This window comes from Centroberyx affinis, unplaced genomic scaffold (genome assembly GCF_046629955.1).
Source record: "Centroberyx affinis isolate AG114_WGS23_722 - 3 ecotype Tasmania unplaced genomic scaffold, CSIRO-AGI_Caff_v1 ptg001012l_1, whole genome shotgun sequence".
Taxonomy (NCBI): Eukaryota; Metazoa; Chordata; class Actinopteri; order Beryciformes; family Berycidae; genus Centroberyx; species Centroberyx affinis.
The window spans coordinates 164,006-188,504 of record NW_027279574.1 but is presented as its reverse complement, the minus strand read 5'-3'; the positions used below and the strand labels follow the sequence as shown (position 1 = coordinate 188,504).

General features: G+C 39.8%; 1 protein-coding gene across 1 annotated transcript in view; it reads left to right on the top strand.

The window, feature by feature from the left end:
- The window catches only part of LOC139646877 (zinc finger MYM-type protein 4-like), a 50,118-nt gene that overhangs the window by 25,207 nt on the left and 412 nt on the right, over positions 1-24,499 (top strand). Inside the window, exons 19-27 of the mRNA XM_071522655.1 lie at positions 7,026-7,141; positions 7,920-8,034; positions 8,623-8,928; positions 21,460-21,536; positions 21,753-21,897; positions 21,989-22,131; positions 22,378-22,492; positions 23,827-24,084; positions 24,207-24,318. Coding sequence (XP_071378756.1) covers positions 7,026-7,141; positions 7,920-8,034; positions 8,623-8,928; positions 21,460-21,536; positions 21,753-21,897; positions 21,989-22,131; positions 22,378-22,492; positions 23,827-24,084; positions 24,207-24,318 — 1,387 coding nt within the window. The remainder of the gene's footprint in view (positions 1-7,025; positions 7,142-7,919; positions 8,035-8,622; positions 8,929-21,459; positions 21,537-21,752; positions 21,898-21,988; positions 22,132-22,377; positions 22,493-23,826; positions 24,085-24,206; positions 24,319-24,499) is intronic.

The following is a 24,499-nucleotide window of genomic DNA, read 5'->3' as shown; positions in this document are numbered from 1 at the left end:
ATAAATGACAAACATGGGACTTCCACATTGGCGACATTTATAATTGTTCATTTATAGCATTTATAACTGTTGACAAATCAACTGCATTCACTTTACTTGTGCTCACACAGTACATGTTTCTGTCTTTGAGGTTTAAAATATATGAGGTGATCAGTATATGCTAAGATATTGATGTTTTTTTTTTTTTGTACTAAATTTAGTTGATAAATAGTCCAAATCACAGAACTCTGGAAAGAAAAGCATGGTTGTATAGCTGCCATAAAACCTTGGACTGTGTTATCGTGGAAATAAGAATTGGTTTGGTGTATGAGAATCAGAGGGTTGATGTGTTTCCACAGTAAACGCAACATTTCACTGAATGCACCTAACGTTGCCAACTTTCTGATTCCCGCTGTCCACACTGGTGTTAAACTGATATATTAAGCCGATATTTACCTTGTTTTAAAGTCAATGTCATCCACTGCTAATATGATGGAGACTCCTCCCTGGTCAACCCACAACCAGAGTAATACCAGTTTTGTATTTTACTCAACAGCTTCAGGGTGTCAGTTTTTAAAACCAGCAATGAAACCTGCCTCACCCTGTCTTAAGAAACTGTTAACCTGCCTACAACAATTCTATTAGTATGAGTTTCAATGGCAAATATTAGTGTCATATAATGGTCTAAATGCCATTTTGGATACTTTTGCTCTGTGAAAAGGATACATTTCTGTGGGAAAAAACATATTATTGTAATTTAATAAAACAACAAAAAATCATGACAGTGGTCAAGATTAAAGGTATTGACATTGGCCACATAAATGCAAAAAGTTATTGGTATGAGTTTCAAAAATCCATATCTATCTTACCCTAATCCATGCATCAAGCAACGCTCATTCCCACAACAACATTGTCAGAAATACTATGACAGCCATTTTAGTTACACTGAAGGAGCTAGCCAGGCTCTTCTAGGCAGGGCCCAACCTATCCATTGTAGATCTTTGTCACAACCCTCCCCAACATTTCTCCCTCCATTCATTCATTCGTTGATTCGTTACTCATGACCAGCTGTTTCAATGATTGCCCCAGCTCAGCTAGCTAGCCCCTCGCAGCCTGACCAGCCATCTACTGAAGCTTGCACTTCTCCATCGCCATCACCAAAACCTCAGGGAGACACCCAACCATGTGATGGCGTACCGTCACGCCTAACCGGACGCCATTTCCTGGGCAAGAGGGAGATGGGCAACTCTGACTGCAAGGTCTGCTCGCAATATAAGAGGAAGAGAGCAGAGGAAACGGAGGAGGAGAGGAAGAGGGGGAAGATGGAGGAGGAGGTTGGGGAGAATGAGGAGCAAGAGAAGAAAACGGAAGAGGAGGAGATGAAGGGGGTGAACTCAGATGATGAGAAAGATGGGGAGAAGAAAGAGGGGGAGAACTCTGTTACCAAGAAGGATTGTGAGCAGGAGATTGAGACGGCGAGGAGGCAGACGTTTTATTACTGTAAGACGTGTCCAGGAGAGCCCAGCCTCTGTCCTGTACCCTGCTTTGAGCTTTACCACACCAGACTGATCTACAGGTCAGCTCCTGAACTGGAAATGCAAGGTGAGCTTTCAAAATAATACTATATAATAGTAATAATTCCATTTATACTCTAAACTTAGAATAGCAAGATGAAAAACTAAATTCCACTGTTCTTAGCACAGCAGTATGTCTGCAATTTTGTTTGTGTGTACAGTGTGTGCATGAGCATGATTGTGTCTACCACAATATTAATTGCAATCAGAATCTAACTCTGCCATCTACATGATTTATGGAAATTTCTGTGCATTTTCACTTGAGTGTGACTCTTGAAGGGGGTCGAGTGTATCACCCGAGTGTTTCTCTCCACAGCCTCCTGATTTCCTGACATGAGAAGTAAACTTCTACCATCACCCTGGAGACAGATAAAGACATCAGGGTTAACTGGTTGTGCGTCCACAACCACACCCCTTTATTGACCTCAACTGCCTTTTTTGTGGTTGTTTACTAAGTTGACAAGGGCAGAATTATTAGATCTGCAGAATCGACCAGAATTGGTGGTCGCTTTTTTCCTGTTAGTTACATGAAAATGTGTTTGAAAATTACAATTACAAAAAAATACATGCACATTTTTAATTATACATCTGCAAAACAAACAGGAAACTAGTGTTAACAGTATTTCTGATCCATTCTGCAGATCATATTTTTATGGCTGTCCCAACATGTTCTCATGATGGGCATTTATGGGATTGTGGATTTATTTTATGTCTATGTATTACAATAGCTCAATACCCACAACAAGGACTGAAAGACAGAAGGGGCGGACTGATGGACAGAGTGGTCAACTGATAGGATGACAGTCCTAGTCACAGATGCGAGACGCTTCCTCAGAAGCTGTCTTTGACCTGCACAAAGTACTGTAACAGACAATAAGAAAATAAATTGGACCTCATTGATCAATATCTACATTGTTGATATACTTGAAGACACTTTGCTAAAGTTGATTCAAAACAGCCCATGTTGGTCAAATGTAATTTTCTGTTTAATGGTTTTTAGTCAAATATTGTTAGCATTTGTGTATGCTGTCTACATTAATTGACAAATGAGGTTCATTGAATTTATACCACCTTGAACTATTGTTCAGGACCTGGAATGGGTTGCCACCTTATTTCTGGTGGGTTCTGGTGGAGCAGATTAAAGACAGACGAAATATATTGATTTGTAGGACACTTCATCCCCAAATTATAAAGATTACCAAATGGCACTAAATTCATGGTGAGAAACATCCAGAACACAAGCTTCAGAGAATGTAAACACTACCACTTCTTCTGCTGTTACTTCCTTTTTAACAAAGCACACCACTGCCGTCTAGTGTTTCGGTGGTATACGCACACAATCACCGGCGCAGAATCATAAATGCTCACACCACCGTAGGCACCTACACCGTTGCTACGGCAGCAATTTGATGTAGAAATGTAATTTTCCCGTAACTCACTATTCATCTATTTCACTAGCAATAACAAACCAGATCATCCAATATGCAACTTGATTTTTTCTTTGTATCAAGGTCACTTGTGCCTTGCTGCTTGCCTGGATGCAGCCCACTGAATCATTTTTGCTCTCACCGATATTGGCTTGTAAACCATGCATTTCATTTTGAAATTCACATAATTCATTGATCTGTTTGGGCTTCTGATGAGGAGGCGAACATTGTGATTGGACCCGTTTCCCACTAGTCTATTTCACCCGATACCTATGTGAGTAAAACATGTCTTTTCTACTGTTATTGGTCAGGAATGGCTGACTGGGTTGATGAATTTCACAAAAAGCAGCTCCAAATACAACTCCAAATACAAACAGGGAAGACCCATGAATTGCTAAATTCAAAATGTGGTTAAAAATCAAATGCAAGTTCATGGGACTGGATCCAGACAATCTTGCTGCTGAATTTGTTTTTACTTGAATGAAGGGCTTAAGTAAAAGTACTGAGTTAGCATTAAATTATTTCATCATTTCATTGGAATTCTTTATCAAACCAATGGCCCCATTTATACTCTTACAGATAAAAGATGCAACTTAAATATGTTTAGATAGGGCACCATGCTACATTTAATTCTTTAGTTCAAGAATCTACTTATTCAGACAGGAATTAAAATTGAGAAGACAATGAAAAGGTAAATGAAAGTGTTTGGGAAGGCAGTTTATGACCGCAGTCATAGTAGCTACAGTACGGACAGAGAGCGTTATTAATGACTGGGTAACCTGAGTGGACGAAAATAATTTTATGGCAATGGTAATTTGAAAATATGAATTTAAACTGGCTTTGCTTAATTTGAGCATTGAGGAAGCATTGAGGTAGAGGTGAGAAACAGTGGGATGACAGGCGCAGAATTCATATGGTGAAATTTAATTGGTGAGAGTTGCTATGTTGAGGTAGAGCAAAGGGAGCTGGAATCCCAACAGTAGCAGTAACAGCCAGAGGAAGGGAAAGCCTGGCATGTTTGCAGGGAATGAGAGCGGTTTGTGGCAGAAGAAGCGGCTGCGACCTGATGATGAATAGCTTGGCTGGTTGTAGTCCTCATCCAAGGGAAGAAGTTCTAACAGGGGATCTGCTGAAGCATGCAACTGAGGCCCAAGTGCCCAGTGCAGGAGTTGAGCAAACTGAGATGTAGAGGTGTGCAACTGATAAACTGAACAGAGAGGGCAACACTTAAGAATCAACTAATTTCCAACTAATTATTCTTGGCTTGGTGCCCTATCTAGAAAATCCCTGACAGATCTTGGAGATGGATCTACCAGGTCTAAATGAGGCCATAGTTTGCAATGATTTCCAGTGCTTGAAAATGTGAGCCATAAAACCAAGACATTCATCTAAGGCTCTGAGGTAACCTACTGCAGTCATTCATCAGTCATTTGGAGTTAATTTACTTGGACTGTTAACATTGAATTTCATGTTAGTTTATCTTAATATTAATGGTTAATATTAGAAACAGTTTAAGCTGAGTTTCTTTACTGATGGCGATAACCTGTACCTCACTGCTCATGCAGTCATTTTATGAAACAGCTGGTTTCAATTCACTCAATTACTGAAGTGGATTTTGTTTTTCATCATTTTATCTACTGAAAAAAATGGCATGAGGTTGTCATGTCCACCTTACAAACAAATGCCTCAATCTTCCTACATTATCGAGTCTAAGTTGGTTTACAACTTGTACTCAAGTTCTCAAGTGTACTTTCTGTTTTATGACCAAATTTGTAACACTGTTGTAAACGATGTATTTTTTTGTATTACCTATCTGCAGTAACATTATGGTTGTTATCTTTATTTGTTTTTTCTACATTTTGTCTGTTTCTGTTATGTTATATGATGAAATTGATATGGATGAATGATTAAATTGATATGGGTCAGGTTGATGTTTGGTTTCTTTATGAGGATTTGTGTTTGTTTTTGTTTTTTCCAAAGAATATTGTCCCACCTTGTGAAAAGATATGTTGTTCTGGTAAATGCAAAAAGGTGTAAATAAATTTAATTTGTGAATCATTGTCTTGATGGTTGAATGTTTTTATTTAAACATACATTTCACATGACTAACTTAATATAACTCAACATAATGCGCATGGAAACAGCGTCATAGTGAATGTGTTTACATGTATCCATCACTGGAGATGATGGCGCTGAAACCAGTTTCAGCAAAATTTCAGATCAGCTGTTATATATCTTTCATATCCCATGGAAGAATGCTTCTGTATTGGTCTTTATAATTGAATACATTAATAAATGTATTGCCATAGAAAAAGAACATAGACTGCAAAAACCAACAGTAATCAGGACAAGGTGTTTACATGTCTCAGTATCTTGATTGTTATGGGGTAATATAAAAATTCGTTTCTCATAATTTGAATAAGAGCTTATCCAGGTAATTGTTGATATATACAGTATGAGGACAAAGCCTGTGTCCTCAAAAAGCTGACTACTAGACCTTGGCAGCGCAGTTGGCACTTACAACCAGCCACTGTTTTTAATCTAGAGCTCAGCAGGGTGGCAAAGCTTTCACTGGCCACATACTTCCCTTTCCCAGCGACTTGACATCTAGTCCACAAATTTACACAAAGTCAAACAAATCATGTGATTAGAAAATATCATGAGGGTAGCTGTCCTCTGAATGTAAATTTATTAACGGAAGAGGAATATGAGAAACAAACATTCAAGTTCATAATGACTAATGACGCACCTCCTTTCATTCATGCACACATTTTCTGGTAGGTGAAGCTTAGACCCGCTCATGTCAATCCCCACAAAAGTACTAAAGGATGACAAACTATCATTTAAATGTTGCAGTATAGTCAAAGTTGCAGTTGTTTACTACTGTAGAAGATTCTTCCATGACATGTATCCATTACTAATATCAGAAATTTGTGGATTTTTTTGATCTGCTCTAATTGTCTTACCTACTTAATGTCACAATAAAAACGAGGGAGAACAAGTCTTTCAAATTATCTCTTCAGTATTAATATTTTGAACCATCACAGACACTGAATACACTGAATTGTGTGGTCCACATAGACATTAGAATCGTTTCCTTGCCCTCCAAAATATACTTTCATTTGAATTGTCCTTGTGCACCAATTGTGGCCTGTGGGATAGTTACATCCGCATTGCCTATGAAGTACAAAAGTAGACTTATGACTTCTTTGATGAACCAAACTCCTTGAAGTCTTCCCTCAGTAACACAACACACATTATCTCATTCCCTCCTGCTCTCTCTCACTTTGAAAGACCACTCCTTGTAACACTCTTCCATACTCTCATTTTCCCTTTGATTTTATTCTCTGCATTAGGTCTATTTCATTTCCCTAACTTGTCATTAATGCACTTTTTATTTTACCATTTCCTCCTTGCCGAGATTGTTGTCATCTAGTTTCTTTCATCCAGTCCAGTTGTTTGTCATCTTGATTTTTGTTTTTTGTTTCAAGAACATATGCAAATCAACATCATGTGCAATTATACTAAACATATGTTTACATTCTCAAAAGTGGATTACTCAGGCATCCCAAGTTATATGATAGTAGATGCTTTACTTTTAGTTTGCCACTATTTTTGGGAATCAGTAGATTTATATACACTCTTCACTCAAAAGAGTGAGATTGTTGGTTATGTTAAAGGTGAATATCAAAATTACTGGTATAAATATGGCTGATTATTTGAGGAAAAAAAGTATTTTTTGGATATAAAGAAATTGTTACATAGATTGTGGTAATTTGAGAAAGGTACTATTGCATCTTTTATAGCATTTCTTTCTGAAATTCAATTATTTCTTCTAATGATCTCTTAAATCCAGAGTTAATTTAAAAACCTTTTCTCTATCTTCTCTTCCTCCTGCCTCTTTTTGTCTCCTTGTCTTTCTCCCTCCCTATTCCTCTTCTTGCACTCTGCCACTCTCTCCATCTTTCGCTTAATCTCCCCTCCTTTCTCCTCTTCTCTTGTTCTTCTCCTCCAGGTCTGCCTCGGATCTCGTTCACCTCCTCAGAAGGAGAGGAGAAGGTGAAGGTGGTGATGGTGCCATTCCCAGTACCAGTCTTCATTCCGGTGCCCATGAACATGTACTCCCAGCACACGCCTGTTCCAGTGGCTATGCCCGTGCCGGTACATTCCATTAGATCAAATCACCTTATATAACATTGCATGAAATTTTAATGATTATATTAAACTTAAATTGGGTTCATTGCAGCAGCACATAACAGGAGAAAGAACGAAGTTGATAGATATATATATATAAACAGCAGACACTGGTAACAAACAGACAGGGTAAATTGCACCTGTGGTGGTGGTAAGAACTCTGGGTTTACTTGGGTGCGTCGGTTGAGGAATTCAGCATACAGGAATCAAAAGTGGAGCAACTCACACACCATCTACCTTGGGTAAAAAAGCGTCAATGAATGAGTACGTATGCTGAGATATAGGCAAAATTATTCTTTTCGTGCCAAAAACAAAAAAGTGCTTGGGTGCACAAACTTGAGACATTTTCAGGAGGCAAAACACTCAGCGGCTGCACTTACCTCAGGCACTGAATAAGTAAATCTCACTCACATCTGGCCGGTTGAGTTTCCCCAGTTTTTTGAAACAGAGTGAAAAAGTCCAAGAAAGACTGGGACCACATTTATGATTGAGGTACTGAGTAGGGATTTCGAATTGTGAAGCATTGTATTGTCGTCATAGTTTTCTCATTTACACTGAAAAGAATAAAATTGTACAAAACAGAAAATGAATGCAGATATGTACAATATGAAAATATATGAAGAATATCAAGATGTATACAATATACAGCATTCCATGACAACCCTCTTTTTGCCGCATTTGCCTGATGGTGCATTGCTCAGGACAAAATTAAATCCCACCAATTCTTTCTTATATTCTTCTGCAGGTTCCAGTACCTATGGTGATACCGCCACCAAAGGAAGTGAAAGATGCCGCTGTCCAATCAGAGCCCTTGGCTGAGGAGGAAGAAGTAGAGAAGGATAAGCCGGTTTCCCATGCAGGTGAGGCCTTGAAAAAGTCGTAGACTTAAGTCAAGGTCAAGAAAAAGCGTTGAGTAAAAATTAGTAGTAGTAATTAGAGTCAGATTTGTCTAAAAAAAAACAAAGGTTGTCCAATCTGCATTCATAAATCACTTGGAAATGTATATGTGAAATTGTTTGACATTTATTCAAATTGGTTGCCATTTGTTTGTGGACAGGAAAATACATCTGTCATCATCCCTGTTTATTTACGAGTTGTGATATACATTTGTAAAACTTGTTTTGTACATTTATTTATTTTTTAGACAAATCTGACTCCATAATGAAGGGTTTCAGACAGATCAAACACAACCCTGGAATGTTCTACCTAGCCTTTAAAAGTGCATATTTCAGGGATTCGGTCTACTCTGAGGGTCTCTGGTTCTGTATCTGTGCCCAAATTTCACCTCATCCAAGGCATTCGAACCTAATACACTTGCTCAAGCAATTTTCCTCTATCTGGGTTTTTATCCTGTTGGAATATATTGAAACTTTGGTGTCACTAGTTGCTATACACTATACAGAATGCTATAACAGTATTTTCATTCATTTTATGTGTGTTTCTTCCAGACCAGGGCAGTTCTTACAGTGGAGATGTGGAGTCAGAAGCGCTCACCCCTATAAGCTGGGAGTATGAGGAGACTCACAGAGAAGGTTGCACAGGACAAGCCGACCTGCCAGTTACTGTAGAGGGGAGCATGGAGTCAACTGAACCTTTAATGACGGCCAGGACAGAGGGGGGCACGGAGTCAACTGAACCCCAAATTAGCGCCCAGAAAGAGGGGAACTTGGGTACAAGCGACCTACCTAGCACCAGTGCGGAGGATCAACCTCCCTGCTCTCCCATGATGGACTTGGAGACTGACTTCCCGCCAGGTGAGAAACAAAAAATTTATAACCTATACTGCATAAAATCCCTGGAACCTCAAAATTTGATCAATTTGAATAGTAATGATTGTCTATTTGAAAATAAATTCTAGTTCTATAATTCTAGTTAAAGGTTCCATTGTCAGATTAATTGTGATACCTTGGTACAGTTATCATCAACCAGGGCTGGGCAACCATGTGCCATGGAGGGCCAAGAGTATGTCAATTTTCATTCCAATATAAGACTTCACCATATAAAACTATACCACAAATGAGACCGTGGTCGAAGTGATTGGTAGCCTCTATCTTCTGCCAGTGGTATTGTTAGTGCCATTGTTGCTCAAAAATTGACTAAGTTTACATGGACTGCAATAATCCGACTATTGACCTTATTCTAAATAAGACAATATTTCGATTAAAGTGTTTACATGAGCTGCTTATAGAATATTCCATTCATATTCCCGTTTACATGCTACAGAGCATAGTCTGATTAATGACTGAAGACGCACACCCACATTATGTCCCGACGTCCTACATCCGAGTTTCCCTCCGGAATTTAACCTGAACCCTTTCTGTCATCTTGCTACCGTGGTAGGGACAAAACAAAATTTACCGGTGGCAATCATCTTTTCTTCTGTAAACAAGTTGCGCAACACTCACTGGAAGCTAGAGCATGCGTCGTCAAGCAGTTGGATTGCCATACTTGTTGCAAAATGCTGCGAAAACTCCGATAGGACGTCATAGCGCGATTAAGGTGTATACATGTCTGCAATGCACTTCAATAATGCGACTAAGATCGGAATACTCCACATGTCTTAATTCGACTATTGCTTACTCCGACTATGAACTTATTCCAGTTAAGGTAATCAGAAAATGCTGTTTACATGGCAGTGTCTTATTCAGAGTATTGTCTTAATCGGGTAAATATCAGATTATTGCAGTCCATGTAAACGTGCTCATTAAGAGCACTCTTTACATAAACCTTGCTGCTTTCTGTCACAAAGAGGATGTTGCTACCTTGGCTTAGCTGTCTTTGTTCAAAGGTTTTCTTTTTTTGCTTTACCGAAGAGGATTAAACATGTTGGAAGTCATTTTTCCATCTGCCTTTCACTCGTTCCACTATGTGGCATTGTGAGAAACCCGGTGGCAAACACAATGTAAAATGCAGTGTAGCAGCCATTAGAGACTGCCAATCTTCTTAGTGATAGTCTCATTTGTTTATGGTAATGATACAAATTTCTCAAAAATCTAATCATTAATTGATGTTAAAGTATTGACTTACAAGCATGGTTGTAGTGGAGGGTAAGCCCACCTGATCTCAGTTTACCCGCCTTTTCATTTGCAGAATAGAGTTAACCCTTTTTTTCCCATGGAGCAGCCGGGGACATTACGCTAAGCTAGTAGCTTGTTGCAATATGGCTAGTAATGCCATTGACAGACATAGGACATCCTCCAATAACCAACCGGTCTGGTGTTTGGAGCCACTTTGGTTTCCCCGTGAGTTATGGCAAGTTAGGGCGATGGCAAGAGAGTGGTGGATAGAAAAGCAACGGTATATCGTATCTGCTACACGAGAGTAGGTTACAGCAGTGGGAACATCTCAAACATGATGATTCATTTACGCCGACATCACCCCACTGTGTCAATAGGTGGAACTAGACAAACACAACAAGCAACACACATGCGGCAAACTCTCCCCGCAGCATTTAGGCTTTCAGCTGGGAAGGACTTTCCCAGCTGATTCAAACGGGGCAAAAGAAATCACTGCAGCGATTGGTATGTTTATAGCTGCGAATATGAGACCCTAACTACAATACTATATATATTTTTTTTTATAAGGCGCTGTTTTTGTTTTATTTGCTGCAAAGAAGCCACCCCAGAAGATGGGTTAGGTATAGCTCCATTGTGTTCAAAGTCAAAAAAGGTGATACGTTATGTTAGTTTTAATACATTTTAAAGTCAAGGCAAATTCTCCGGCATTTTTTTGCTGTATCGAAAACGTACCACTGTGTTGTATCGAAACGAACCGTGAATTTTGTGAACCGTTACACCCCTAGTGTTTAAGATAACTAACATTAGCTTGCTAGCTTGCTGCATCGAAGTAGCTAGATAGCTAGTACTGAACTTACCCCTGTAATTAGCTTGCTAGCATTAGCTAGCTAGTTACAGAGTTAAACAGAGACATTACTACATTACATTACAGAATGCCAAAGAAAGAAATTAAAAAGAAAGAAGAGAGATTGGCAAATTGCAGCCAGAGACAGTTTCTCGCTGAGTAGTTGGCTCCAAAGGTGCAAGGCAGGAGATGAAGAAGATAAAGGTATGGTTGCAATTCAGGTCAAAAACCTGTGATGGCAAAACCCTGTAATAAATGAACTACTGTAACATACTGTATGTACAGTGTTCATGGAGATCTATTAAAACTGCTATCTTGTAATACATTTAGTTTTTGTAATTAAATTTTTTGTTTTTAACTTATTTGGTATATGACAGGTCAACATTTCAAATTGTGACACATTCATTTATCCACATATACTTATGCCCTCCCTCCCATCCTCCCAACCCAGGTGGATTAGGGTTGGTGCAGGCGGAAGAGGTGCCCTTTTTTCATTTTTTGCCCGTTCCCCTTAGAGAGTCTGCATGCCACTGCGTTACAGCTTGCATTAAGTTAACTTTCCTAGCTATGATAGCAAGAGCTTGCTAGATCATTTATTATTTCCCCACTGCAATTGACATCATCACTTCATATTATGCGAGACAACATTAATAAATCACATTGGATTTTCCCATAACATTAGCTAACGTTATCGCCTGAGTTGATTTCATCAGGGTTTTAATAGCCTCTTACTGTTAGCTAGCTACCTACAGTATATGACATGTTACAGTACTAGCTAGCTAGCTACTTAGCTGAAGAAAGCTAGCAAGCTATGATGTTAGTTAACTAAAATGTGTTTGACTGACGTACAAGTATTTTAGGTAAGATTACTATCGTTATTATTATCTTTATTATCATTATCATATTTACTGATGTTTGCTTGTTCGCTCTCCAAATTTGCTCACTCGCCAAGGTCACAACAACGTTGTTTGTTGTGGGGCGCCTAGGCTAGTGTGGGTGGGCAGTGTGATTGGTTTCAAAAGTCACTCCCATAGTGAATGGTTGACAGTTCAGGCATGCCCTTGATAAAAAAAAAAAGAAATAGCATATGGAATGAGATTTTGTATTCAATTTGGTTGTGTTAAAGTGTGACGATGAGGAATGAAATTACAAACATGAACACTGACATTTCTTTTTCTCATTTTCAATTTCATTTTAAATATGACTGGGTTAGACCTGGGAGGACATAAAAAAGAAATGTCAAATGGACTTTTTATTTTAATATTGGCCAGAATTATACGTTCTCTAACACAGAAATGAAAATTAAAATGAAATTCTTTAATTTTCATTTAAATTTTGTCCAGAATGACATATATATATGGCAAATGAAATTGCAAATGTGATATTGCAATTTCGTTTTCAAATGTTCTATTTCAATTTAATTATGACTGCTTTTGACGGGATTTCACAGCCTAATTACAAACGGCTGTGAAATCACATTATTTACAACTTTGATATCTGGATTACTTTCCAGGAGTGATAGAAAATCAGTAAACGCACGCCCAGTATGTCATGTTTCCCTCTTGGAGCCCACAGATCCCATTCCCATTGTCTGTTTGCATAATTTCAAGATTTCACTGCTAATTCATATGACCGCCACCACGAGATTGTGTCAGTAACGGGGTTTCCTGATCTCATGGCCAGGGGCGGGTCTAGGCGGTGGCTGGAAATCTGATCGGCCACCCCAGGTGCCACCCCAGGTGCCACCCCAAAATGCTGAGTTATGATTGCCTGATGGCCATGTTAGAGGCGGGACCATCAACCCAGTGCATTTTTTTTTTTCAAAGCTACACACCTGTGTTCCAAGAAACACGGCAAGGGGAGCAAAGAGAAAACCAAATTACGGATCTTTTAATGTGAAAAATAGCAAAACTATGTCTGACCAAATTGAATGGCAAAGATAAATGCATCACGCACCTGAAGATAGAAACAAAGAGGTAATGTAAGTAGCCTACATTTTTTGTATGCATACAGTAGACAGTGATGCCTGATCGTTCTGGTTGTTCTCAACCTGGGCCTTGTACAGAAGAGGATTAGGGCCACATGTGAAAAATGTATTTGAGTTCTGAGATTAATCTCAGAATTCTGTCTAATTGGTAGGCTATAAACACACAAGGCAAACACAGTCACAGTTGAATCCAAAAAGAGATTAAAACACATCCTTTCAACACAACAACACCCACACAACAATAGGACCTGCCTACATCCTTCCTAAATGCGACGCTTTGTGCCACCCTTGCTTGAGTCTGTGCCCCACCTCGGCCACCCCAGTCAAAATGGCATGGACACGCCACTGCTCATGGCTATTTGTAAATAAATGTTACTAGCTCGTAACACATGCCCATTAAAAAAAAAAAAACATGGCTATCACAGGCTTTGCTTTATTTATTTTTTATTTAAATTTATTATTAATCTTTTAAAATGGCCTATACAGTAGGCTATATTGTATATGCTCCACTTTTTCTGTATACCCCAGGATGTACCTATGGTGATGTTCAGGAATCTTCTAGTCACGCTCTAAACATTTAGGCTACATTTTCTATTTAATAGGCTACAACAATACTCAAATTGAATAGAATTTCCAAATGTAATTGAACACTTTTTATTAGGCAAAATAAAACTCGATCAGCGCTAATGTTTTCATTGTCTAAAATGAAAATATATCAATATATAAATATCCCTATCCCTATATGTTACCAATATATTTATGATTTAGAGTTTGCTAGCTAGCTAGCTAACATTAGCAAACTTAGAATCATACATGTATTAGTAAAATAATTTCCAACAACAGCTAGCCAGCAATCCTCTGATACACAGTTGCTTGCTGCCTGGTTGGTGTGCAGCAGATATGAGGCTAAGTTTGACCTCAGGCACTCCCTTTGGATAACTTTGGATCTTTGCTTTGGATTGATAATACTTTTGGAAAACTGGGCCCATATCAATTAAATCTTGGGTGGAATATGATCAAAGAGAGAGAGAACGTTGGAATTTGTGATGTCACTTGGAGGTAAAATCTGGGGCTGCTCCATAAACAATGGGGAACTGACATTGTGGAGCTATAAAACGTTTGTGTGATATCTTACGCCCAAAGGAGGTTTATATTCTGGTTCAAACCCGTTATCATTACTAGAACATAAACCTCATTTGTGCATAAAGCACTCCACAAAATAAGTGCCCTTCATTGTCTCTAGAGCAGCCCCAGGTTTTACATCCACATGACATCATAAATTTGAGGGTTCTCTCTCTGTTTTTATAGCTTTAGGACAGAGGGGTGCATACTCACTAATATTGACTGAACTGTCTTGGGGCACAGGAATAATATATGCAATCATATAAATTCTCTTTCCTATTTAAATATCCCTAAAATCAATTCTAAAAAAGGAGTGTATATAGGTAGGGTTATTTTGATTTATTTTATAATAACTTGTGACACTAAATCACTCAAACCGACATAACTGTAATCATAGGAAAGCTAGTCATAGGCAGGTTGTAGGCTACGGTAGAGCAGAAAATTTGTCCCAGACTGTAAACAAGCAGATGTCATTTGGGAGTCATTCCAGTAGAATACAGTAGGACAGCTCACGGCCATTGTGCAGTTTAAAAGTTTGATATATTGTGCAATTTTACCAAATGTCTCTGTGGTGGGCATGTCTCATACTGTTGTAGACCACTGTTTATGAGAAACTCTAAAGTCTTAACACATCTCTACTCCAGCAGGTGACAGGTTGTGTTTTCCAGCTAGAGGAAGGGCAGGAGAGAAAGCTGGTTTGGAGAGGCACCAGTGTAACGACTGGAGAAGGAAGATGAGCGCTCAGTCATCAGACATGTACAAATCTACGCAGTCAGTCCCCAAGTCACCAGACCAGTCTAATGTGGAGAGGCTGAGAAACTTGGCGAACACTGCGGCTAAGATGAGGAGCATTGCTCAGGAGAATGGAGCAGTCCATGGTATCAAGCTGAAGGATGGAGTTGCCAACAACGGAGCAGGAGACTGCAGCCTAGAGACTGTGCTTGACCAAATTCACTTGCGGCCAGAGCTGTCTTCAGTCCCAACACGAGATCCTGACAGAGACCCTGTCTACTGGAGGCAGCGTCTAGTCTCTGTTTTGGAGCAGACTGAGGTGGCTCAGGAGATGCTGGGCTACACAGAACAGGAGTGGAGGCAAGTGCTTGAACCTTTGCGGCAGTCTGGAGTCTACGCCATAGAAGGAGGAGACCTAATCCTACCAGGCCTGGCACATCTCCATAGGGTCAACATCCTCATCTTCAACACAAGGCCCGGCCTTGGCCATGGACAACCCATCACAGTGCAACCTGCAGATGTTTTTGGTGCTCAGCCCTGCACTCAAGTCCCAGTGGTGCTTGCTTATGATGGAAACCACTATGAAGGCATGATCCCTGTGGATGAAGAAGATGTCAGGAGAACCATTGAGTTGGTGGACGAGTGGAAGAGCCACGCCTACAACCTCACCATCCAGGACATCCCCAGCCTGCACATGCAGTTACAGGAGGCAAATGTAGAGACAATGGGGAAGGGGAATGTAGACACACAAGAATCCAGCATAGAGGAGACCCAGCAACACACAGTGAAATCAGCAATAGAACAGGTACAACCATCCACTGTGAATGGTCCTAAAACCTGGACTATAGAGCAGGACCTCCTGCACAGCCAGTGCAAGGGATGCAAGAATACATATGCCCGTCTCACAACACACCTCAACTGTAAACCTGCATGCAGACAATATTACTGTGAGGATGAAATTGAAGCCCACAAAGCATCTTTACAAATTTTACGAGAAAATAGGTATTACAGCAAATTAATTAGCTGTCCTGAGAGGAAACACATAAAAAGGATTAAAGATCTCGCAGCAAGTAGAAAGCGTAGAGCAAATCCAGAATTAAAAGCCAAGATTGCAGCCCAGAATAAAGCAGCAAGTAGAAGGAGGAGAGCAAATCCAGAACTGAAAGCCAGGATTGCAGCCCAAAATAAAGCAGCAAGTAGAAAGAGGAGAGCAAATCCAGAACTGGCAGAAAAGATTGCAGCCCAAAATAAAGCAGCAAAGAAAAAGAGGAAAGTAAGTCCAGAAATGCCAGACAACATTGCAGCCCAAAATCAAGTAGCATAAAGAATGGCGAGAGTAAATCTGTAAATGAAAGAATGGATTGCTGCCCAAAATCAAGCATCAAAAAGAAAGAGGAAAGCAAATCCATGCATGAAAAAAACAAATAGATGAACAAAACATAATTGCAAGTAATACAGAGCACACCACTGTGAAAGCAAAACATCAGTACAAGTAACAAATCAGACCAAATCAGATCAAAATGTTACCAATACATTTGGTACAGAGATGCCCAATGCAAGATGCTGCGAGACATTGACCCTAACATGATCTTGAACTCAGTGTTGGAGATTACTTTCCCAAACATCTCCATGTCAGAGGACTCCACCATCTCCATCCACCACAGCAATGGGACAAACTACAAGTTCAACACCAATGTAGTTCTGGAGGCCAGCAAGCAGAGGAATCGGATGGGGCCCAAGTCTGCAGTGCCACATAAAGCCTTGTCTACCATTTCTCAGTGTCCGTGCGTGACTATGGAACTAAAGTAGTCCACAAGACACGTGTTCAACGTGTCTGTCAACAACTACAACCCACACTGGATGTGGCCTGGGATGCCAATATGGATATGGTGCCAATACAGACTGCTCTATGAAACACAATATATTGAGAAAGTCAAATTCAGCAGGGACCTTGTCATGATGGAGAAGTCAGGAAAGTCAATCACATCTGAACCGTCACTCTTGATCATCCATGGTGGAAAACCCGACTTATCCACACTGTCACCCTCTGGATCCAGAAGCTTCTTAACAGAGCTGGACACAATGTCAACTCCCCTTATCTCATCAGAACAAGTATGGCAGCCAGCAATATAGAAGGCCAGACACTGCACATGGCTTTCAAGCTAACCTGTGTAAATGACTACAAGAATTTGTCTGACAAGAGCAGGGACAACCTCAGAGACATCTACAAGAACGTCAGGTTCATTATCATCAATGAGTTCTCCATGATGAAGAGCAGCCAGCTGTATCAGCTCCATCTTCACCTATGTAAGCTGAGCTGTAGGAGTATGACCAAGTCTTTGGAGGATTCTCCGTCCTCTTGTTAGGTCAGTTTTAACTTTTTTGTTACTTAATTTAAAAAAACAAACAAAAAACATTTCATAAAAGATAATGGTTTTAGCTTTGGATATAGCAGTAAGACAGTAAGCATAATCTAACAACTGCAACTGGCCCGTCAAGATGCCTACACAACATACACACCTGCAGCAGCATTCATTTCTATTTTAACATCGAGCTGCCATAGAGACTGTCTGTTACTTCCCATGTAATGTTAAATGTACTATTACTCTATTGGTTTCAAGCACCAGTCACTGTCAGCATCCTGTTGGGAGGTCTACTGGCATGTGTAGTGGGCATTTAGGATACAGCCCATTCACTTATATTGTTCACATTAACACATACCGATACATGTCAATACATTGTAAAATCAAAGTGATGAAATGATAAGGAGACAAATATCTTTTGAATCTTTTTGTTTATTTAACAATTTGAAAACTTGCAGACGTGTGTGTGTTTATTCTACCTTTATTCTTGCACTTGATCGTACCTCTGTTTACACAGGGAGACTGTTTTCTGACAGGGTTCCTGAGGGAATCAAGTGTGAATCAAGTGTGAAAAATATATCATGTAAAATATAGCAAGACTCAGTCCGAGCAAAGTGAGTGGGCTATTCTAAACACATCGGCTAGTACACAAACATTTTTCCCTACACGATGAGATCAGGTTGGCTCAAAGACAGTAAAGACAGACTCAGTAAAGACTGGCTCATTCTCTCCCTGAAACTCTCACTTCTGAAAATACAGGCCGAGTTCTCCAGATGGTGGTTAGAGGTAAGAACCTGCACCAACAGTTAGCCTATTATTCAGGATATACTGTGTAATTGTTCCAACTGTTAGACAGTGCAAAGACTGTAACCCGTCCCGTATAATATGGAACCGTCACTTAATGAAGAGAACCGTGATTTGTTCTGCATTATTCTATTTAGGGATGAAAGTGAGAATAACACAATTATGAACAATAATGAAACCAGTTTCATTATATAACCACAGAGTAAATTTGATAGAAAACACTAGAGCCGGTCACTGGCAGGAGCTCTCTCTCTCTCTCTCTCTCTCTCTGTCTCTCTCTCTCTCTCTCTTTCTCTCTCTCTCTCTCTCTCTCTCTCTCTCTCTCTTTCTCTCTCTCTCTCGCTGTGTGACGGTGTGTGTGTCTGCAGCTGTTGCCAGGTTATGGAGTTGCAAGTGTATTGCCTAATATAGTATTTTGTTTCCATTGCTATTTCGATTTGTGTATCTTGCAATTATGCAAAAAAAAAAAAAACTGGATCCACAACACTGTAGAATGTGAGAAAGTAAAATACACTGCCTTTTCTGCAGTATTTCTATTGTGTATAACTCTTTCTTTCAGTAAAGTACACATTTTTTTTTAATTTTATTTCTTCTTTATTTAACTAGGTGAGTCCCATTGAGATGTTCATCTCTTTTGCAAGGGAGCCCTGGCCAAGAAAGCAGCAAGCAGATATTACAAAAATACAATACAAAACCACAATGTACAAATTACACTATGTTTACATATAGCAAACACATAGTAAAACAAGAGGTGCCATGCTGTTTTACAAGCAAAAGTAAAATAAGAAAATTATCTACAGTATACATATTTTATATTGTCAACCAAAGAGCCACATAACACAAAGGGTCAATGTTTTTGCTGTTTATTATTAAACATTTGAAGGTTCTGAATAAAGTTATGATGATAAAATGTTTATCATGTATGCATTTTCTTGCACAGCTTCTTGGACCATCCAAATGTAAAAGGATATAATTACATAGATTTTTTAAAGGACTATCATTGTATCTATCGTGAAAAATGGGCCAAAATTATCGTGCCAAGTGTTGTTTTCCATATCGCCTAACCCTTGTTGGATGGGTGTTCAGTGGGAAATTTAGGGGAATAGACCTATTAAAGGTACCCTATACATCAAATCTGTATTTTCATATTGATATACTTTTAACTTGAAATAGCATTGATACATGCCTTTTGTCCAAGGGTGTCAGGTTGTATTGTGTTGATTACATCTCTTAATTGTTTTGGTTTGGTTTTTTTGGGGGGGGTTTTAGGGGGGGGGTTAAGATTTTTAGGGGGTTTTGTTGCTCTATTGTTCCTTTCTTTCTGTTTCTCCCCTTCTTTGTAAATAAGTTTTCTACCATTCTGCCATCATTCACTTTTTGTAAAATAAAGACCTGGTGTCTTGTTAAGCTGCTCCCTGAAGATTTTTTTTTTTTTTTCAGTTCCCACTTAGCCATCCTAACAGAGACTTTAACATTAACATATAAAAAAAATCTACTTAATCCCATCACCTGTGCACTGGAATCCCTGGGATATGCCCAACTGTTACAATACCCAACACACATGCAGGGAGGTCTGCTGGACCATGTCTACTTCCATGCTACACATAATAATGTCCATTGCAGTGTTTACAGGTTGTCTCCTCAGTATTGTTCAGATCATCATGCTGTAAGATGTATTCTGTATTTCAAAAAACCCTCCTCAACCACAGTCCATTTGCCCCCCTGCCATCTGGGAGGCGCTACTCAGGAACAGCTACTGTCCTAGGGCTGTCACCCAGTTGAATACTGTTACTCTACCTCAACTGCAGTCACTTCAACACTGTACCTGTAAATACTGTCTATATGGACATTCAATTTGCCGTCATTTGCACAGCTTTGTTTTTTGTACAATACGTATTTTGATGATATTTAATACTGTTTGTCTTTTTTGGTATATTTTCTGGTATTCTGAATGCTTATGTTTTTTTTATACCTGTATGCATTGTACTCTTGGGAGCTTACAAGTCCACGTTTCATTGTACTTGTGCATAGTACAATGACAATAAAATTGTATTGAATTGAACAGTACAGGATCTTTGCTTGTTTTTTTAAGCTGCTGCAAATCATGAGGTAAATTCGTACTTTACATCATCGGAAGTTGTATCAAACTGATGTAAATTATATGATGTGATCCTTTTAAGGAAAACGACAGCATACATGATGTTTTTCTGAAAAAACTATAACTTAGTTTTGTTGGTGGTGGTTTGACTTATAATGATCACCGATTGAGGGTCATTGCTTGCCCACCTTTTTATCTACCACTACATAACTGCTTACAATGTTTTTATCTGATAGCAGTACAATAAACTTTATCAGTGTTTTGGTAAGAGGCATTATGCCATTGTGATATTTAGTGCAAAATATGCCCTTCACTCTCGTGCTCACGATTGCCTTTTCTTCATTAGTATTGTTCAGCCAGGCATGGGCTAGCCGCGGCTTGGTCCGGTTTGGCTTGCTTCTCAACTGATTAGCATTTGGATTAGCATTAACATTAAAAACACAAGCACATCTTCCACACCTGGAACCAAGATTGTTTTCAGCTCTAGAGTGAGACACCAGCAAAACAAATTGATTGTTGTCTACCATTAAGAATCCACTGTTCAGATTTTGATGAAACTTGGAGGAGTGATCCATCTCACCACTGTGTTTTACACTGATTGCCGAGGGGAGCGCTAAAATTATTGGCTAAAACCATAGACTGTAAAAAAAAAAGATGGACAAGTGTGACAACCATTGGCTTCTGAAGGTCCATTTTGAAGCCTGGAGATTGAGTTTTATATCAGTTATATCATGTTAATGACAATTATTTTGAAAATTGCCATAAGCACACACATTAGAAGAAGTGAAATTAGCTACTGAGGTCATAACCTCTTGTGGAAAAAATGTATTGACTTTATATTTTTAGCAGAGGGTTGTGGTCCCACTGACTTGCATGTAGTTTTGCCGGGTTTGGAGTCTTTTTGGAGCCGGCCTCTAGTGGACGTTAGAGGAACTGCTGCTGCCGCCACTTCAAAATTCACCCGTGGTTTTGGGCGCTTGGCTAAAACAAGGTGGACTGTATCATTGGTGGGGGACGACGTGTTTTGTGAAATACTGTAAATCAATGTAATACTGCTTATAATGCTATGCAAAACTTTTCTACAGAATACAAGAAAGATCATATTTCTAATCAGAATGCTCATATCTGTTGTGTGGTTGTTGGTAGCCAGATTTGTCCAGGTCTGGATATGGTTGTGTAAGAGATGGCTGCCCCAGTTGTGGTCCATCCAGGTTTGATGTAACAGTGGAGATGCTGATTGTGAACCAGACACACGCACACTCAAACAGATAAAGCACACACTTTCTCTCACACCCAGGTGTTGTGTGTGTTGTTGCAGAGCTGCTGGATCAGAAGTCACCTGCTCCACAGCGAGGGGTGAAGAGACCCAGAGAAGGTTTCTCCAGCCGGAAACGGGTATGACTGCCCCGACAGATCAGCAGTCTCATTCCAATAACATCCAATCCAAAATCACCCACCGATTTTAACTGTTTACTCCACTGACTTTGACTCCAGGCAGAGCAGTTTCTACCAAATCCAGATGTTGAAATATCATACAAACTTCTAGATTAATGTGCCTGTGTGTGTGTGTGTGTATGTGCGTGCATGTCGGTCTATTCTCCGTCCATGCAGGGTCGAAGGCGGACTGGTTCGTTGGACCGCAGTGCGGTGGTTTCTCCAGCCCGCTCCAAACTGAACCACCAGTATGGGGTGAAGTCCTGGAGGAGCTGGGTCCAACAACACAAAACACAGCCACAGGACTGTGAGGCTCTATTCTGTTCTAGTTTTATTCTCTGGTGTCTCTTCTTCTAGCCCATTCAGTGGTTCTATTCTATTCAATTCTAATTTTATTCTCTGGTCTTGTCCAGTGGTCCTGAAGGAAGACGTCCTTCAGTGTGACTCTACTGAGCTGAGCTTTGCTCTGTGTCACTTCATCAGAGAAGTGCGACGGCCCAACGGAGAGACTTACTCACCGGACAGCATCTTCTACCTCTGTCTGGGGATACAGCAGGTACACACACACACACACACACACACACACACACACACACACACTAGACACCCATCCTCCACCATCTTCTACAGATGGACAGACGTTTCCCAGGTCCCACTCATTGGTTGGTTTTCCACCTTTGCTCTTTTTACTTATTTCTCCTCATGTCTTCATTCATTCATGCCATTTTGCTTTTCCTTTCTCTTTGCCCCCCACTTTCTTCTTGTCTCACTCTTTCTCTTCTGTCTCCCTCTCTCTGGGCAGTACCTGTTTGAGAAGGGCCGCATAGAGAACATCTTCACTGATGAGCTGTACAGTCCGTTTGCCATGGAGATCACTGGGATGCTGCAGCACTGGAAGCCTAAACTACTACCCAGTGGTATGGTCACTGACATTCATTTATCAGGGTGTCTTCAAGGTTCATCAAGTTACATTTAGAATATTAAGACTTTTAAAGCCCTTTTTAATGCCAGTTAGAACGAAATATAGAAACATAAGACCAATTTTGCAGAAAAAAAGTTTAAAAAAAAAGCCTACTGATGACAGGAATATTTTTATCATAAGCCTCTGTCCCCTGGATTCAATTATTCATTTGGGTTCTACAGTGATAAAGGTTATGAACCCCTCATTACCTCAGTATTTTCACTGACATTTGGGGTCCAATAATGGTTTCAATTCCATTAGTTTTGTTTCAGTTTGGCTCATATCAGTAATGTCATTTGAGTTTCTCTCAGAGGTTAAGTGATGAGAACATAGACACCAAAATCATCCATGTGTCCCTAGTAGATCATTCCATACTCCATGCTAATTTTAGCATACACTGTGTTCAATGATAGCAGGCCACTGGCATTATCTCAGAAGTAAGAAAATGAGAACTTTTAACAGCTCTAAAACTAAATGGTAAATAATCTTAAATGATATGTAGCTAAATCTGGCAGTTTTCTGTAGAAAATTTACACTAAATATTATACTTAACTACAAGAGACTACCTTCCCTGTTTCCATAGGACTGTGTACAGCTAAAAATGTACATATAAATATAAATGTAGATTTTTTTTTTCTTGAGAATCCGTGCTCGTACATGTCCACACTCACATTGTGGCTCTCATTGGCTAAAAGGGTTCATGAATAATAAGTAGCTGGCTCCTATGTCTGCATGATGCATTTACAACTCTTGCTGCAAGCAACCTTGTCAACAAGGCTCAACCTTGAATTTTGTTTATCAAGTCAAATTGTAAATCCTGAGTCTGATATTTCTACACTCAAAACACCAGAGCCATAAAAAAAGTTAGCTAAAACTGGAAATCATGTCAATGATTGGCGTCATCAGATCTATATATGAATTATTCATGAGGTAATGGACAAAAACTCGCTTTTTATCAAAAACAAAACATATGATAAAGCTGTACTACCATAAATGACCACTAAGGGCGCAAAGGTGCGTTTTACAAGTTGCATGTCTGTGTAACCTATAAAAAGTCTATGCTATAACTCAATATAGTGTACAGTATGCTTAAGTGTTTGCATGGAGCACTGGACTGATGGATAAACCAGGGGACATATGTATGATTTTAGTGTTTATGTTCACATCATTTAACAGGTAATCTGACCAACCCAATCTCCCAAAAACTTGGTATATTTCATGAATTTGTAATATCATGAATGCTTTGATTTGATTCCGTCTCCATCCCTCCACGCCTCCCTCCTCCTCCAGGTGGCGTCGCTTCCTCCCGTGTTGAGGAGGCCTACCTGTGGGAGTGTAAGCAGCTGGGTGCCTACTCCCCCATAGTGCTGCTCAACACGCTGCTTTTCTTCTGCACCAAGACCTTCGGCCTCACCACGCTCGCGCAGCACCAACGCCTCTCCTTCGCCAACTTCACCCGGCGCTCCAGACCCTGCAGCCGAGCCGGAAAGGCCCTCTACCTCCGGTACCAGAGAGCCGGCGCCGGCCCGTCCGACCGGGAAGAGACAGGTGGGTGTCGGAGGATTAAACCCATATTTCAGTTGGATTCCCTGTTTCCCCCCGAACGTCCAAACCAGATTTCGTTGACTGTCAGTCAGTCGTTGACTTTCAGTTCTTACTGTTGTTTCTAGAGCGACTCAAGAAGAAGCAGGAAGAGGAAGAGGGAGATGTGGAGATGCCAGAAAACATCACCAACCCTCTACACTGTCCTGTCAGACTCTATGAGTTCTACCTCTCTAGATGGTAAGACACACACACAAATGCAAACGCACATTTAAAGTCACATGCACGGACACACAAAAACACACAACCACACACTCAAACCAAGAATAGCAATTATGCTCAGACAAACTATTACAGATGAAGAGGAACACATTTACAGTCTCACATACAAACAAGCTTTTATTCTAAATACAAATCATAA